Here is a 16,521-nt window from a genome sequence, read left to right on the forward strand (position 1 = left end):
TACTGCTTGCTAACAATGAGCACTATGAACACAGTAGTTCATCTCCCAGTTCTGGGCCTTTTCCAGTTACCATTCAGGATTAAATAATTAGGAGGGATAAATTACCACATAATCATAATCTATAAAAATACTGGCCTAGCGCACACTAAAAAACTCTCAATAAATAAATATTGGGTATTTGCTTATGAAAGTGAAGATGTACTCTTCAGAAATCATGTCCATATTTTCAAGGCTGCTCTTTATAAATCACACATACAGAGTCCAACAGATAACAAAGGTTATAGTTCAGGTTAGGATACAATTTGATAGAAAAATGACTTTAGAGGTGGTATTTCTACAAAGGGATACATCTAATGCTGAGTTGTTTATGTCTCAGTTTCGAAGGCAATACTTAAAAAGATCCTACACACTTTTTGCCACGGCAGCATCACTGAAATGCGCATTTGGCTCCTAAGGTAACCCCTTTAGAAAGGGACAACACTCACTAGGATGTATTAATTCTGGAATCTTCCCTTATAGACCAACTGCACTACTTGTAGTCATGCCTCAGAGGCATCTATACATGGTACCTCTTGAGGAGGAAGCTGTTTCTGCGACCAGTTCTGTTCCTCTTTCATGTCTGGTTTTTTAGGAAGTTCAGTGGCCCAATGTTTGATACAGTGGGATTCTTAGGATTTCCGTCTGGCCACACACATTCCTCAGAACACAGGTTTATTCTCAGGATGACTTAACGCAAGAGATTCTGGTTTCCAGTCTGGTTGAAAAAAGTGAATATTGAATGTCCGTGCCCAGTTCTTAAAGACTCGTTTCTCTGTGATAAATCGGTGATGACTACCCTTCCGTCCTCGCTCATGGGATAGGTACATTGTACATTCATCAGGTCCAAAAGGTTCATAATAGTGATAAGGTACTGAAAGGTGGTTGGGATCCCTGTAGGAGGAAAATGAAATAATAGATTAAAACAAAAAAAAAAAACAAAAACAAAACCACCTTTCACTGATTGAGGTAAGATGTTATCTTACCTTCCACACCTTCAAGTTAAATGAATTTCAACAAATAGCTTTTCTGATGTTTAAGCAATATGCACATGGAGAAATTCTGAAGTTGTAAAATAAAGTCAGTGACCATCGTGATCAGTGAGATTAAACATGTGCAATAGGACATTCAGGCTCTTAGGATTTAGAAACTACATAGTCCTAAGACCCAACTATAGTTCTGATTTCCACTCTTGCCCCATACAGTCTGTTTAGCACGAACAGTTATGATAATATTTATAAAACAAAACCAGATCATTCTGCTTCCCCACCCCCACCCCTCTCCAAACCCTCCAGAGGCTTCCATACTAAGAGCATGGCCTACAGGTTGTAAGCTAGCTTCACTCCAGAGCCTCTCCTAACCTACTCAGCCTTGTCTGCTACACTCCTAGCTTACTGGCCTCTCTGGTGTACTCTGCCAAGCTGGTCCCTCCCCTGAGGTCATGGCTCTTGAGGGCAGTTGCTTGGCTGGTACATCCCCTCAGTTAACTCCTTCTCACTGCTGGGGATTGACACAGATGTATCATCCTCAGAGAACCCTTAACCAATGCCTGCCCCCTTCTCTCCATCTCACTTGGATTTATTTTCTTTCTTTTTGTTTTTTTAAATATTTATTATCGGCTGTGCGGGGGCTTAGCGGGATCTTTACTTGCACACTAGCTCTTAGTTGCAGTATGTGGGCTCCAGTTCCCTGACCAGGGATTGAACCCAGGCCTCGTGCACTGGGAATCTTGCCTGGTCCCTGGATTTATTTCCTTATGGCATTAATCAGTTTCTGAAACTGCTGTTGTTGTTTACTTTCTTCTTGTCTACTCACGAGAATAGGCCTTTGTCTTATTCCTAGCAGGTGCTCCATATCCCTGCCTCTATATTCTGCCTCAAAGTAGAAATACTGGCTCTTTCTTAAAGGTAATGTGAACAGGATTAACATGAAGGGTGGTGGGTGCCCTGATGTTGGATTACTAAAATATCTCACCCTCTTAGAGCTCTGGTCTCAGACCAGTTTCCATTCTAGGCCAGTCCACTCCACCTCTTCTGTGTTGAAGTCTAAATGATAAGAACAGTCAAGATATCCCAGTAGATTGCCCTTCCTACTTTGACTTACACTCACCAACCAGCCTTGCTGCAGAAACTAAGTTTTTCTTGTCCTCTTATGGCTTCTCTTAAAAGGCATCCCAGCTTCCTGCAAACCACCTTATAGCCCCTGATGCCCTAGGGGCCCCCTCCCAGCACTCGGCTCCACTCTAAGTACAGTAACTTGGTTTCCCAGAGATGCTCATCCTGCTAGATACCTATACGCTTTCTTCAGAGGAGATCAATACACAAATGGCTTTTAGAGTAGCAACTTCACTGAGGTCAGGGATCGAAGTCTTTTATCAAGAGGGGTGTCGAGTTTGTGGCCCTGACAGCAATAAACCTTTGAGCTTCCTCTCCTCTGAGGTTAAAGTTCTTCCAGGAAGAGAGATTTATTTTTGTCATGCACCATTTAAACATTCCTCATCCTGGGTTGGATGCTATGCTGAGTTAATACTTTGCATCTCTATTATGCTTGTCTCGGAAGTAATTCTGTGTTTTATATTAAGACATCAGATCCTACCCTATCTAGTTATTACAGAATTCACTTAATATTTATTCCCCTGGTGGCTCAGACAGTAAAGAAGCTGCTTGCAATGCAGGAGACCTAGGTTTTATCCCTGGGTCAGGAAGATCCCCTGGAGAAGGGAATGGCTACTCACTCCAGTATTCTTGCCTGGAAAATTTCATGAACAGAAGAACTTTGGCAGGCTACAGTCCGTAAGTTGCAAAGAGCTGGACCCGACTCAGCGACTAACACTTTCACTTATTTATTGCCCTAGAAATTAGAATCCCCTTCAAATTTTACTAGAAGTTGTTTTCAACACAGAAAGTGCATGGTAGGAAAAATTCAAGTTGGAACTGACCAGTATGAAGAAAATAAAAAAGAAATAAAAAGTTGTGAGACATATCTTTCCTAAATTCATATGGCATAATTTGGGGAACCATGCTAAATTCATGTCACCATAGCAGACTTGGGGTTAAGTTTTTACTCCAGTATGCATCAGGTTTTAAATCTGATCCAGCTAAGTTTTGAGCATATTATTGGCATCAGTATGACTAAAGAAACAATCAGGTTTCTAAAAATATCATGAGATTGATTTGGCACCTAGGAATAGAGGGAAATTGGAAACCAGCTAAAGGATGCTGTAGGTTCAATTTCCTTATTCAGGAAGACCATCTCCTTGAATGAAAACACATCTGGCTCCCTGCTGATCTCCTCAAGGGAGAATTAAATTTACATCTTTGGTTATTATGGTTTCAAAGGTGTCCAAATAAGTGGGGGTTGTCTCCACACTTTAAAACTTTGTCCAAATGGCAAAAAAGTGCTTGATGGGATTTATTATAGAAGGCAGAACCGAAGCAACTGCAGGAACAACCTTCCTGTAGATTGTCAGCCTGCTGTTAGCTGTCATCCACTGTGCCATTCAGAAAGGCCTTCCTTCAGAAAATTTAAGGTTATAATTCCTCAAGTTTTTTCTCAAGCTTGACTTTCTATAAGCTGCTATAGGTTTTTTTCCCCTCCACCGGATCCAAATGAATACAACAATAAGAATCAGCAGAATTTCTACATCAGGAGGCTACTGTTGTAGAAGGGAGGATTCTGGCATCCAAGTTGCTGGTGGGGGCCAGGGGTGTTTAGGGAGTGAAGGTGTGGGGGTGCGACGGCTATGGTAATTACAGAGCCAGTCTGTTCCCTTAGTGGCTGCAGCCTGTCATCAGCCCCCCAGGGGCCAGTGTGCAAACAAAATCCTGTAGAATAATGTGAAGAAAGAATTTTTTTTTCTTTACAGGGAAACCAGGTGGGGAGGATAAAAGAACTAATGTTTAGTGCACAAGAGGAGCTTTAAAGAAATACCACTGCCTCTGCTCCACCTCCACAGAGTCTTGTTTAATTGATTTGGAGAGGGTCCCAGGCATAGGTATTTTGAAAACTGACTTGGTTTTGTGTATCAAAATAAATAATGGCAGTATTGAATTGGAAGTCCCACAAAGTAAAATAGAATAAATATCTATGAGTCCATGATGATTTCAATAAATTACTGATTAAATAAATAAATGAGGGAGAAGAAAAAGCATTTCCTTGCAGTATAATTCCAATTAATACTCTAGAAAAAAATGAGGGAGTAGAAAATCACCATTAGAATAAGGCAGTAATTACTGCAGGCAAGATGCATGAATGAATGAAATATGAGAGGGGGAAAGATGAGAAATAGATTATTTGCATAAAGCACCCCCCCCAAGGTATTTAATGACAAAAGGAAGAACTAGTAAATTGACAATGAGTAAACCCAGCAGATGACACCATACCCAAGGGACCAAGGTTAACATCGCCAGTAGTAAGATATTTTGAGATCATGTACCTCTTGACACGAAATGCAACTGCTTCTGTGGCATCCTTCTCAGTAATGCATAACCTCAATCTAATAATGAGAAACGATCACACAAATCCAAAGCAATGAATATCCTACAGTAATGAGCAGAATTCTTCAAATGTGTTGGAGTCATGAAAGATATGGAAAGACTTAGGAACTGTCACAGACCTGAGGAGACTAAGGAGACATGATAAGCAAATGCAAAGGGAGCCTGGATTGGGTCCTGGAGGAGACAAAAGACATCAGTAGAAAAAATGGTGAAATCTGAATAAAGCCTGCAGTTTAGTTGAGAGTACTGCACCAGCATTAATGTCTTACTTTTGAGAACTGCACCAGAGTATTAACTTTAGGGGAGCAGGATGAAGGATATATATAAACTCTCTTGTACTATTTTTGCAACTTTTTCTGTAAGTCTAAAACTTTTTCAAAACAAAAAAAATTTAAAAAGATAATAATGTGGGACTTTCCAGGTGGTCCAGTGGTTGGGAGTCTGCCTGGCAATGCAGGGGCTGTGGGTTCTATCCCTGGGTGGGGCGCGGGGGGTGAACTGGGATCCCATATGTCATGGAGGAACTGGGCTGGACACTGCAATGAGTATGGCAACTAGAGAGCCTGCACGCTGCAGCGAGAGATCTCCTTTGACTCAGCAAGGACCTCACGTGCCACAAGTAGGACCCAATGCAACCAAATAATAAATAAATAAATGTTTTTTAAAAACGGTGTTCATGCTCAGTCGTGTTTGTCTTTTTGCGACCCTATGGGCTGTAGCCCGCCAGGCTCCTCCATCCATGGAATTTTCCAGGTGAGAAAACTGGAATGGGTTGTCATTTCTTCCTCCAGGGCATCTTCACAACCCAGGGATCAAATCAGAATCTCCTGAGTCTCCTGCATTACAGGCTGGTTATTTACCACTGAGCCCATGGGGAAGCCCCTTTTAAAAGGTAATAATGTTATAAAGTTCTGTAGGACAGCCTAACATGCAGCCAGGTTGAAGGTGGCTGATTTAATTAAGTCCCTGCCAAATCAGATCTTCAGTTCAGTTTGGTTACTCAGTTATGTTCCACTCTTTGCAACCTCATGGACTGCAGCACCCCAGGCTTCCCTGTCCTTCACCAACTCCCAGAGCTTGCTCAAACTCATGTCCATCAAGTTAGTGATGCTATCCAACCATCTCATCCTCTGTCATCCCCTTCTCCTCCTGCTTTCAATCTTTCCCAGCATCAGGGTCTTTTCAAATGAGTCAGTTCTTTGCATCAGGTGGCCAAAATATTGGAGTTTCAACTTCAGCATCAGTCCTTCCAATGAATACTCAGGACTGATTTCCTTAAGGATTGACTGGGTTTGACCTCCTTGCAGTCCGAGAGACTCTCAAGAGTCTTCTCCAACACCACAGTTCAAAAGCATCAATTCTTCTGCACTCAGCTTTCTTTATGGTCCAACTCTGACATCCATTCATGACTACTGAAAAACCATAGCTTTAACTATATGGACCTTTGTTGGCAAAGTAATATCTCTGCTTTTTAATATGCTGTCTAGGTTTTTCATAGCTTTTATTCCAAGGAGCAAGTGTCTTTTAATTTCATGGCTGCAGTCACTATGCTCATTTTCTAAATTCAGTTCTAGCCACTGATATCACTGGTAGCAGGAGTTGGTGATATGCCATTTTTTAATCTTCTAAAGCTAAGCTTTGCAATTATGAAAAGCTTATCATTAACAGGTAAGCATGGATACTTCCATTTCTGGGTATGAACAGATTGACCCTGATCTCTGGATTTGGCTTGGATTATCTATGAGGCTAAATATCCCAATGAAAGAATGGTGCTTTTGTCTCTCTTTAGAGCTCTCAGACACTCTCTTCAAACATACTTGTATTCTTGGCATGGTATATAGTACCACATGGCTTAAAGCTCAACATTCAGAAAACTAAGATCATGGCATCTGGTCCCATCACTTCATGGCAAATAGATGGGGAAACAGTGGAAACAGTGGCTGACTTTATTTTTCTGGGCTCCAAAATCACTGCAGATGGTGATTGCAGCCATGAAATTAAAAGACGCTTGCTCCTTGGAAGGAAAGTTATGACCAACCTAGAGCAACTTCACTTTCACTTTTCAATTTCATGCATTGGAGAAGGAAATGGCAACCCACTCCAGTGTTCTTGCATGGAGAATCCCAGGGACGGGGGAGCCTGGTGGGCTGCCGTCTATGGGGTCGCACAGAGTCGGACATGACTGAAGCGACTTAGCAGCAGCAGCAGACAGCATATTAAAAAGCAGAGACGTTACCTTGTCAACAAAGATCCATCTAGTCAAGCCTATGGTTTTTCCAGTAGTCATGTATGGATGTGAGAGTTGGACTATAAAGAAAGCTGAGTGCTGAAAAATTGATGCTTTTGAACTGTGGTGTTGGAGAAGACATGAGAGTCCCTTGGACTGCAAGGAGATCCAACCAGTCCATCCTAAAGGAGATAAGTCCTGGGTGTTCATTGGAAGGACTGATGTTGAAGCTGAAACGCCAATATTTTGGCCACCTGATGCAAAGAACTGACTCATTTGAAAAGACCCTGATGCTGGGAAAGATTGAGGGCAGGAGGAGAAGGGGACGACAGAGGATGAGATGGTTGGATGGCATCACCTACTCGATGGACATGGGTTTGAGTAAACTCTGGGAGTTGGTGATGGACAGGGAGGCCTGGCGTGCTGCGGTTCATGGGGTCACAAAAAGTTGGACACGACTGAGCGACTGAACTGAACTGAACTGAACTGAACTGGCAGGTAGTCAGGCAAACTTTGAGGAATAGTGTTGAATCAACATCTGTCAAGTGTCCTGGTGGTTCTGAAATTGGCTTGCTCTGGACACTACAGAGCATTCAGAAGGAAGTGTTCCCCTAACAGGCCTTCTTCAGAGAAGGCAATGGCACCCCACTCCAGTACTCTTGCCTGGAAAATCCCATGGGTGGAGGAGCCTGGTAGGCTGCAGTCCATGGGGTCGCTAAGACTGAGTGACTTCAGTTTCACCTTTCACTTTCATGCATTGGAGAAGGAAATGGCAACCCACTCCAGTGTTCTTGCCTGGAGATTCCCAGGGATGGGGCAGCCTGGTGGGCTGCCATCTATGGGATCGCACAGAGTCGGACATGACTGAAGTGACTTAGCAGCAGCAGCAACAGGCCTTCTTAAACAGCTGCTTCAGGCCTGTGAGACCCAATGAGACACCTTCATTCTGTTGCCTCCATTTCTTGTCTCACAGCCTCTTTTGGGAGGAGACTGCTGCACACTTGAAGTGGTAGAAGCCAGTGGAATAATACTTGTGTTTCTGGGGCACAGGAAACACCGAGAGCCTGTAGCTGTCCACCCTTCATGGATCAAAGGGTACATGTGAGTCATTTGCATCCGGTATCCACTACCAACCACTCAGGCACTTCAGAAGCATTGCACCCATGGGACAGAGGAAGCTAATGAGAACACCCAGTGACCAGTAAGATCTGGTCAAATTATAGCAGAGATAAAAGAAGAAATTATGGAAAAGTGAAACAACTACAAAAAAATACAACAATCGATTTTAAGTTCACTTCATAAAATGTGAACCACATGGATGCATTATATTCCATACCCATCCTCCATAAGCATCTACATGGTGGACTGTTGCCAAGTAGGAACTTGCCCTGTTACGCTGGCAGCTTTATTAATGTTCACTAGCTAATAACTCTAGCAGAATCAACTCTCTGATATTCATGATACCTTTGAGATGTCCTTCACATTATGGATGAGATATTAATTTAGTTCCATGACAGTGATCACTCTGAGTCATTACTCTGCTAATTAATACTCAAGAAATGATGGGTAACAGAGAGTTGTAAACTTGGTAATGTGTTAAGTATGATCAGAAATAAGATTACTAGGTAGAATTTAAATGCTTGGCCCATTATTATCACAAATAATTTACAATGGAAAATGGGATTAAAAATACTCACCATAACTTAGTTTGGAAAGCAATGATAACAGATCTTTTTCATTGCAATTTATAGTCCATCTAGAGAGAATGGATTTGCCTTCTTATATGGATATGGCATGATTTAAAGGTCCACGTCCACGTAATAATATATTTTGAGGCTGTCTCTGGTGCGACATGACATTAATTTTCTCCAGCTTTCTGAACACTGATGAGGCTGCAGTGGGAGTGGTAGAGGCAGAATAGACTGATGCCTCATGCCTGAACCTCTCTCTGAGGACCAGTGCTGGCCTTGGCTAAGAACGATACAGGTGGCTACCAGTGACTTCTTCGGACACTTGAAATCTGAATTTGCCACTGGTTAATTATACTCTTCACTCACCTGGCACTTTTGATCTTGGAATAAATATAGAATTAGTCTCCTAAACACTGCCAAGGAAAGGAAGGTTTTATTTATTCACCGAGTTAATCAACACTGAATACACGCTATGTGCCAGAAAAAGTGGCAAGAACTGGAGATCCAAATGTGGCTGGAGAGAGGACCCCTTTCCTTAAGGAGAGCACAGGCTGATGAAGAAGATGAATGTGTCACCCAGGGAGGTGTGCAGAGGAGGAGGTGGCAGAGGCCCCAGGAGGGGCCTAGGTGAGGTCTGACCCAGACAGGAAGTCAGGGAAAGCTTGGAGGAGGGGGATCTCTCAAGCACTGGAGGGAGATGTTAAGAGTTTTGCCTTTTGAGTCCTGGAGACCTGAATTCAAATCGCAGCTCCATCGCTTTCCTGCCCCACAACTTGGGCAGCTGTTTCATGCCCTCAAGCTTCATACGTAAAATGGCAATAATAATAATGTTTACCTCCTGGGATTATCATCAAGGTTCAATAAAATGGCATATTGTATTCACAGTAAGCGTAGGGCCAACACGTGGTATGTGTAGAAAAATATCAACCATTAATACTACAGTGAAAAACTAGTACCAATCAGCCAGATTAAGAATGAGGGGATGGACATTCCAAGATAAGGGCAAAGGGACCAGCGTGCACAGGGTGAGCTCCTTCTTAAGTTCCTCATTGTGGCTAAAATAAGTCTGTGAACAGAGATGTGTGTGTGCTTAGTCAGTCAGTCGTGTCTGACTCTTCCCGACCCTGTGGATGCGCTGTAGCCCACCAGGCTTCTCTGTCCATGGGAGTTTTCAGGCAAAAGTACTGGAATGGGGTGCCATTTCCTCCTCTAGGGAATCTTCCCAACCCAGAGACCGAACCCACGTCTCCTGCATTGCAGACAGATTCTTTACCTACTGAGTCACTGAAGAAGCCAGGAGATGAGACTGAAGTGGCTGCAGAGGGTAGGTCCTGAGGGCTTGTGTGCTAAGCTAGGGAGTGTGAACACTGTTCTAAAACCTGTGGGGACCTACTGAGGGGTTTCAGCGACAGAGTCAGATTTGATGGTTATCTAGAGGAAAGAGAAAGTCCAGAGTCGTAGAGAGCAGTCAGAAGGCTACTGCGGCACCAAACTAAGGAGGAAATGGTTGCACGCCAGTCATGTGACTGTTAGTCAGCATTAGATATTGCCAGGTTTTGAATAACATGTCCTTCATCTGCCAACATGGTCATTCACACATTCACTGCCTCCATTTGTGGTTTTAAATATGAACATAGGGTTATTATTCTCCCCAAGGAATCCATGCGCCTGGAATACTAGAAGTGGCTACTAGAAGCTTTCTGGCCAATAAATGGTAATTGGTCAGTGGGGAGGGCCTGGCTGCTGGAAAGGGAAGGCATTATGGGCGTGTTCAGTTGCATTCGACTCTTTACGACTCCATGGACATAGCCCACCAGGTTTCTCTGTCCTTGGGATTTACTTCTTCTGGAAGTAAGTCAGGCCCCTCTGGGTGGGAGGGGTGAGAAGGCCAGACTTGCAGGAGAACTGGAAGAAAATGACAGCTCTAGGCCTATAGGAGATAATCTACCCACACTGCTTAGGAGTCAGGCACTCGTGGGATTTCCTCAGCTGTCTGCTCTGTAGGATATAATTCAGTCCTCTACTCCCTGTCCTACTCCACCCCCCTCCCTATATGCCCCAGCATACAGCAAGCGACATTGATTCCCTTTGGGTCATTGCCATACTAAGCTGATGGAAATGACTGCAGAATTAGTCCAATCTATGGTCTTGCTGTGCCTCAGTTTCCTTGGCAATGAGAAAGTGATGATTTTAAAGATTCTCTTTAAAAGTGTGTGAGGGCCTTCCCCAGTGGCTCATTGGTAAAGAAGCTGCCTGCAACGCAAGAGACATGGGTTTGATCCCTGGGTCTGGAGATCCCCTGGAGAAGGAAATGGCAACCTATTCCAGTATTCTTGCTTGGAAATCCCATGGACAGAGGAGCCTGGTGGGCTATAGTCCATGGGGTTGTAAAGAGTCAGATGCAACTGAACATGCTCACAATGCCTTCCCTTTCCAGAAGCCAGGTCCTTCCCACTGGCCAATTAGCACTCAAACTGGACAGCTTCTTAAAACGTGCTCATGGGTATCCACAAGTGCAGATGAGCAAATCCTTTCACTTGGTAAATTTATCCATGCTTAGCATACATCAAGGCTGTGCCATGCCTTTCTCATCTATTATCTCACGGGATTATCACATAAATCCTGGAGGTAAGTACTATTGCCGTTATCATGCAGACATAGAAACTAAGGCTTGAGGGAGATAGTCAAAGCAACTTGTCCAAGGTAACGAAGGCTTGGTGATGTTCAATAACTTTCTCAAGGTCACACAGCTTCTGAGAGGCAGAAATGGCTTATGTTCACCCATTAAACACTGTTTTACTACAGCACGAGAGACAATGGACAGGGCCATGACTCACGAGGTAGGTATGAAGCATCTGCTTTGGCCAGAATGGTACCTATCTACTGTCCTGTGTACCACGGCTCCAACAGTGATCCCAACACACAAAAGTCTCTGCCCTCTAGGCGTTTATATCCTGGTGGGCTCAACCAGCATAGGTCTGCTATCTCACCTTTCCTGTGATGTTTTACTTTTGTAAGTCCTAGAACTCATGATACATGTACTCTGCTGGCTTAGAGTTCTTAGCTTCTTTCAAAATCAGGACAAAACAGGGAATGGTCAGGCCAGTAGCAGGGTTAATTTATAAGTTGCGTTTTCATTTTTTGGTGGCAGATGCTGTTTGCAAGAGACATTTAACTACAAGTGGTTCTGGTGTGTTAGATTTCCTTGCAAATAAGGCTTATTATAAGCCTCTAGAAAGCAAGAGCTGTGGCCTATTCTTTGAACACCCTCAAAATTCCTGGTACCTTTCTGGGAAACTCTCAGGTCCCTAAGATAATATTAATAATTATTAATAGTTTATATCTCTTACAGTATAATGTATTAATAACATGAACGATATTAATAATCTTCCCTGTGTTAGGCACTGTGTCAAACATTCTACATCCATGATCTCATTTAATCCTCACCATGATTCATTCAGTTTTATTATTGTTTTCTCATCCCCATCATGCAGACGAGCCTCCACCATTTGGGACCTGGGTGCCTGGTGGTTCAACCCATGTGTCCAGGGCGTGAAGAGAAAAGGAACTTGGGATTAGTCTGTGCTGCTCCTGGTCTTTCCCTTATTTTCCTTTTTAAACAGGCATTGGGACTGAAGAGAATGCTATCTCCAGCCTAACCCTCTGCACCAGAAGGCACCCAGCACACCTCTCCACTTTCCCCAGGAGGATGCTCGGGGTAGGGATCCTTCTGAAGAATTTTTGTGAGAATTGTGAGAATACCTATGGAACCTCTGGGATGGTGACTGAGGGACAGAAATTCTGAGCAGGTGGAAATTCCATCCGGTGCATGGGCAGTATCTGGACTTCCTTGCTAGTGTCATTCTAGAAATGGCTCCCATCCCACGAGCACTAAGTTGTGATGAACTAACTCTGAGTAAGAGAAATGACAAGTTAACTTGCCTTTCATTTGTTTTCCATAATAAATGGAATATTTCCTTGAACACTTTAAGTCATTAACATTTCAATTTATTCATACTCTTTCTCTCTGGCATCTTAATGGCAATATTACATAATTATATCTGCCGTTTAGCCATCAGTTTTGATGGCTCTTGGCACGCCCAAAGGGGCTGCTGCCACTGCCTTTGTTGGCCTGTTGGTTTGAGGAGGCAGTTTGTTTTTTTTCAATACCATCCAACCTACCTTTTTGCATGGAGGTTGTTAAAGAGGCAAACAAAGCCAGCGCATGAAGTGATGAGGAACAGTGTGAGGGTCCATGCTCACTCTGGTCATGTACTAGGCACTGTTCCAAGCACTTAGGTGTATTCACTTCTTTAATTCACCCATCACCCTATGTGCAAGCCTGTGTGCTAAGTCTCTTCAGTCATGTCTGACTCTTTGCAATCCTGTGGATTGTAGCACACCAGGCTCCTCTGTCCAGTATTCCCGCCCATTCCGGTATTCTTGTCTGGGATTCTTCAGGCAAGAATACTGGAGTGGGTTGCCATGCCCTCCTCCAGGAGATCTTCCCAACAAACCTATGAGGCAGCATCTATTACTATCATCACATCCACTTCTAATGGCAAGGAAGCCAAGATACAGAGACTGAGTGACCTGCTCAAGGTTACACTAGGTTAGTAAGTGGCGGGGCTGGGCTTTGAACCTGTGCCATCTGGGTCCAGACTCTACATCCTTCCTTACTACATTATGTCTTTGCTGGGGATTCATGAGGCCAAGAAGATTTCACAGGCCTGTTCTATCCATGCCTTTCCTTCTCTGTGACCTGACTGTTAGATATACATTAGCACTGCTGCTATGTTGTCTTTGGGTTAAGAAGGATGGGAGGGAAGCGGCGAAGTGGCAATGGCATGATGTCTACTTCATCATGCTTCATCAGCCTTGCCTCTAACCTCCCAACTGTAGATTTTATCTAAAGATCAATGGCCTTTGAGAAGATGTTAGGTTTAAAATACATGAAGGTATACATGCATGCCTGCTCACTAGGTCGTGTCTGATTTGTGACCCTGAACTGTAGCCTGCCAGGTTCCTCTGTCCATGGGATTATCCAGGCAAGTATACTGGAGTGGGTTGCTCTTTTCTCCTCCAGGGGATCTTCCTGACCCAGGGATAGAACCTGTGTCTCCTGTGTCTCCTGCATTGCATATTCTTTACCACTGAGCCACCAGCCCCACATGAAGATATAAGTGAGCATAAATTTTAATGAACAAGTTGAGAATGCCCTCCTACCCCAAGTTTTACCATTTGAAGATCAGAACTGAGTCCATGTGCAGTTCAGCAGGCATGCCTGAGAACTAGGAAACTTTCTGAATTTATTGGCACCATTCCTCCAGATTACAGGTGATCAGGCTTCCACAAATCAGGCTCCAAATGTCTCTCAGTGCATCTCTGAGTACATACCAAACTCTGTCTGGGCCCATGCCAGGAGGTAACTTAAGGTAGCAACAGAGATGCATGTTTGTTTCCTTCAAAGTGATACATCAAAATAATTATGCCTGTGCTTTTGGTCTTAGAAGCACAAACTGAGGCTGCTGATGTGGAAAGGGAAAGAGACTCAGAGGAATATTTTAATTTTAGAAAACAGGCCTTAGCGTCAAAGAAATTGCCCTCTTTAACTCATTAAAAATTACCACATTCCTTTCAAATGAGAATAAAACTAATATTTCTTAATGCCGTTCATCATTAATATTATGCCAATTATTGTGTTACTTTTGGTTGATAAATATTCAGAGGATAAATGAAGCCCACAAGATGGATTAATTCTACAGCAGCACAAACAAAAAACTTTCAATATTTTATATCACATAATTAAATGCTGTTTGTTGTTTCTAGAACCAGGACTTGGGACATGTTAATTAATTGCTTCGAGAAGACAGTAAGACATGTCTTGTGGTTGATATTTGAAATCAGATATTTATAAACACTGCATAATGCTGCTGATGAATTACGTGTGCAGAATAAATCCTACCTGCAGAAGTCTGGGGGCACCATGCCATAAACGTTGATCCTGTCACAGAGCTCCAGGGCTATCGTCATGGTGAACCAGCCAGTGCTCAGCCAAGTGTTGGAGATCTTCCTGGAAGGAACAGTAGTTTAGTCTGAACACTGGCAAAGTAATCATTATACCCCTTCCACCTTAAATCTTATCTGGAACAAGGATGACTATACACACACACACACACACCCTCTCTCTCCATTTGATAAACAGCCAGAACTTTACCAGACAGCAATATGTTACCAATACCACTATATTCCATGATACAATGGTAAATGATGTCAATGTTCCATTATGGTGGGTTCTTAAGGGACTTCTACATAGTCAAAGATGATGATCAATGTTTATGTGAAAGTTATTACCAATTTCTTTTTAAAAAATATTTATTTATCTATTTATTTGGCTACATTAGGTCTTAATTGTGGCATGAGGGCTTGGTTGCCTCATGAAGATCCCCTTGTGGGATCTTCATTTCACAACCAGGGGATAGGACCCTTGTCCCCTGTATAGGAAGGTAGATTTTAACCACTGGACCACCTGGGAAGTCCCACCACTCAATTTCTTGTAAGGTGACAATCTCCATATGTCAAATCTTTTTTAACTAGAATACTTCACTAGCTATAAATATTCTTTTTTCTCCAAGCAGGGTGGATAATGAAGAACTTATTAAAATGAATAAATACAGTTGTCTTTATCTACCAATTGATCTATTTACCAATCAAATGGTTGTAGGGTAGAAGCTTGCCTTTAACTAGACTAACTGACACCCAAATCTTGACTGAATGTCTTTCCTTAAAAGAAGTCCATTCATTTAGGAAGGGACTAATGATCAGAGGAAGAGGACACAGGAACGCTTATGTTTAATTGAGTATCTGCTTTCTTTTCCATCAAAAGAGTCAGAGCCCTATGAAAATTTTTATTAGAAGAACCAAAAATTGACAGAATATAAGGACTGCATTGGTGGGTTTCAACATTCTTTCATTTACCCATTCAAACATCTGTGTTGAGCTCTAACCACATGCTGAGTCCAAGGGTAACTGCGGAGACACACCATCAAGGTCTCAGCTGACCTGTGAGGATGACTTGGTCCACCATGTTATGCTGCTGTGGATATTAATTTCAATTCTTTGGGGATTGCTGTTTTTATTCCCCACCCCCCCCCACCCCACCCCCCGGTGCTTATGGTAGGCCTCATTAGCCAGTTTCAAAACCTTATCCCCAAGGTCAGACTGCCTGACTTTGCCCAGCCACAGCACCATATGAGATGTGAATAACAGAATTGCAGAAAAGCTTTTCTCCTGGCACTGCACAGTATCCCTCTTTAAGGAGGAAGAGTTTTTGTTAAGCAGTTTGCACGATTTCCATTTCACATAAGGAATAACAACCAAAAAAGGTGTTTTAAAAAGTCTTTTGTTTTATCACATACCTGACAGGAATGGGTAATTTAGTCATTCCTGAGCTCATGGCTTCAACTTTCTAGTTCTTAATCCCTTTACTCATTTTTATTTTCCATTCTATTGTATCATGATCCAGTAATAACCCAGGAAGTACATTTAAAAGATTCTCAAGATGGAAATAACACAGATTTGCATCTTACTAGTTTCTATCATTCACCAGCTGAATGACCTGAGGCAGGTTACTCTTATTCTTTCTTATCCAGAAAGCAGGCATGGGAAGCTCTATCTTCCTGAGCAATTTGTAATTTCAAGGACTAAGAGAGACAACATCATAAGAAGTATATAGTCTGGTATGTTGATACATCAAGGTCCCTTCCTCCTCTCTTGATTGCTAGGTTGGAGCAAATGAAGTAAATAATTCAGCCATTACTCTCAGTGCTTTTTAACACACACAAAGAAACTGATATCCTTCTAACATGGCTACTGGCCCATGTAGAATCCATCATCAGTAGTTAGGGAAGTAATCAGAAAATTCTGGGACCTCCAGCCTACACAGGTATCAATGATCCCACTTCTTTCTCATCAGGGCTGTGTATTCCTAAGACCTTTCGGACTAAGGGGAAGTACAGCTGAATGTGGAAGGGGAAGGGAAGGCCACGCCACGCCTGTCTTTACCAAGGCT

At 42.8% G+C, this 16,521-nt stretch overlaps 1 protein-coding gene across 1 annotated transcript in view; it reads right to left on the minus strand.

The window, feature by feature from the left end:
• Positions 1 to 223: 223 nt before the first annotated feature.
• Positions 224 to 16,521, minus strand: part of ST6GALNAC5 (ST6 N-acetylgalactosaminide alpha-2,6-sialyltransferase 5) — a 199,214-nt gene continuing 182,916 nt past the window's right edge. The window contains exons 4-5 of the mRNA XM_043877170.1: positions 14,416 to 14,523; positions 224 to 930 (exon numbers count right to left, since the gene is read on the minus strand). Coding sequence (XP_043733105.1) covers positions 699 to 930; positions 14,416 to 14,523 — 340 coding nt within the window. The 3' untranslated portion in view covers positions 224 to 698. The remainder of the gene's footprint in view (positions 931 to 14,415; positions 14,524 to 16,521) is intronic.

This window comes from Cervus elaphus, chromosome 20 (genome assembly GCF_910594005.1).
Source record: "Cervus elaphus chromosome 20, mCerEla1.1, whole genome shotgun sequence".
Taxonomy (NCBI): Eukaryota; Metazoa; Chordata; class Mammalia; order Artiodactyla; family Cervidae; genus Cervus; species Cervus elaphus.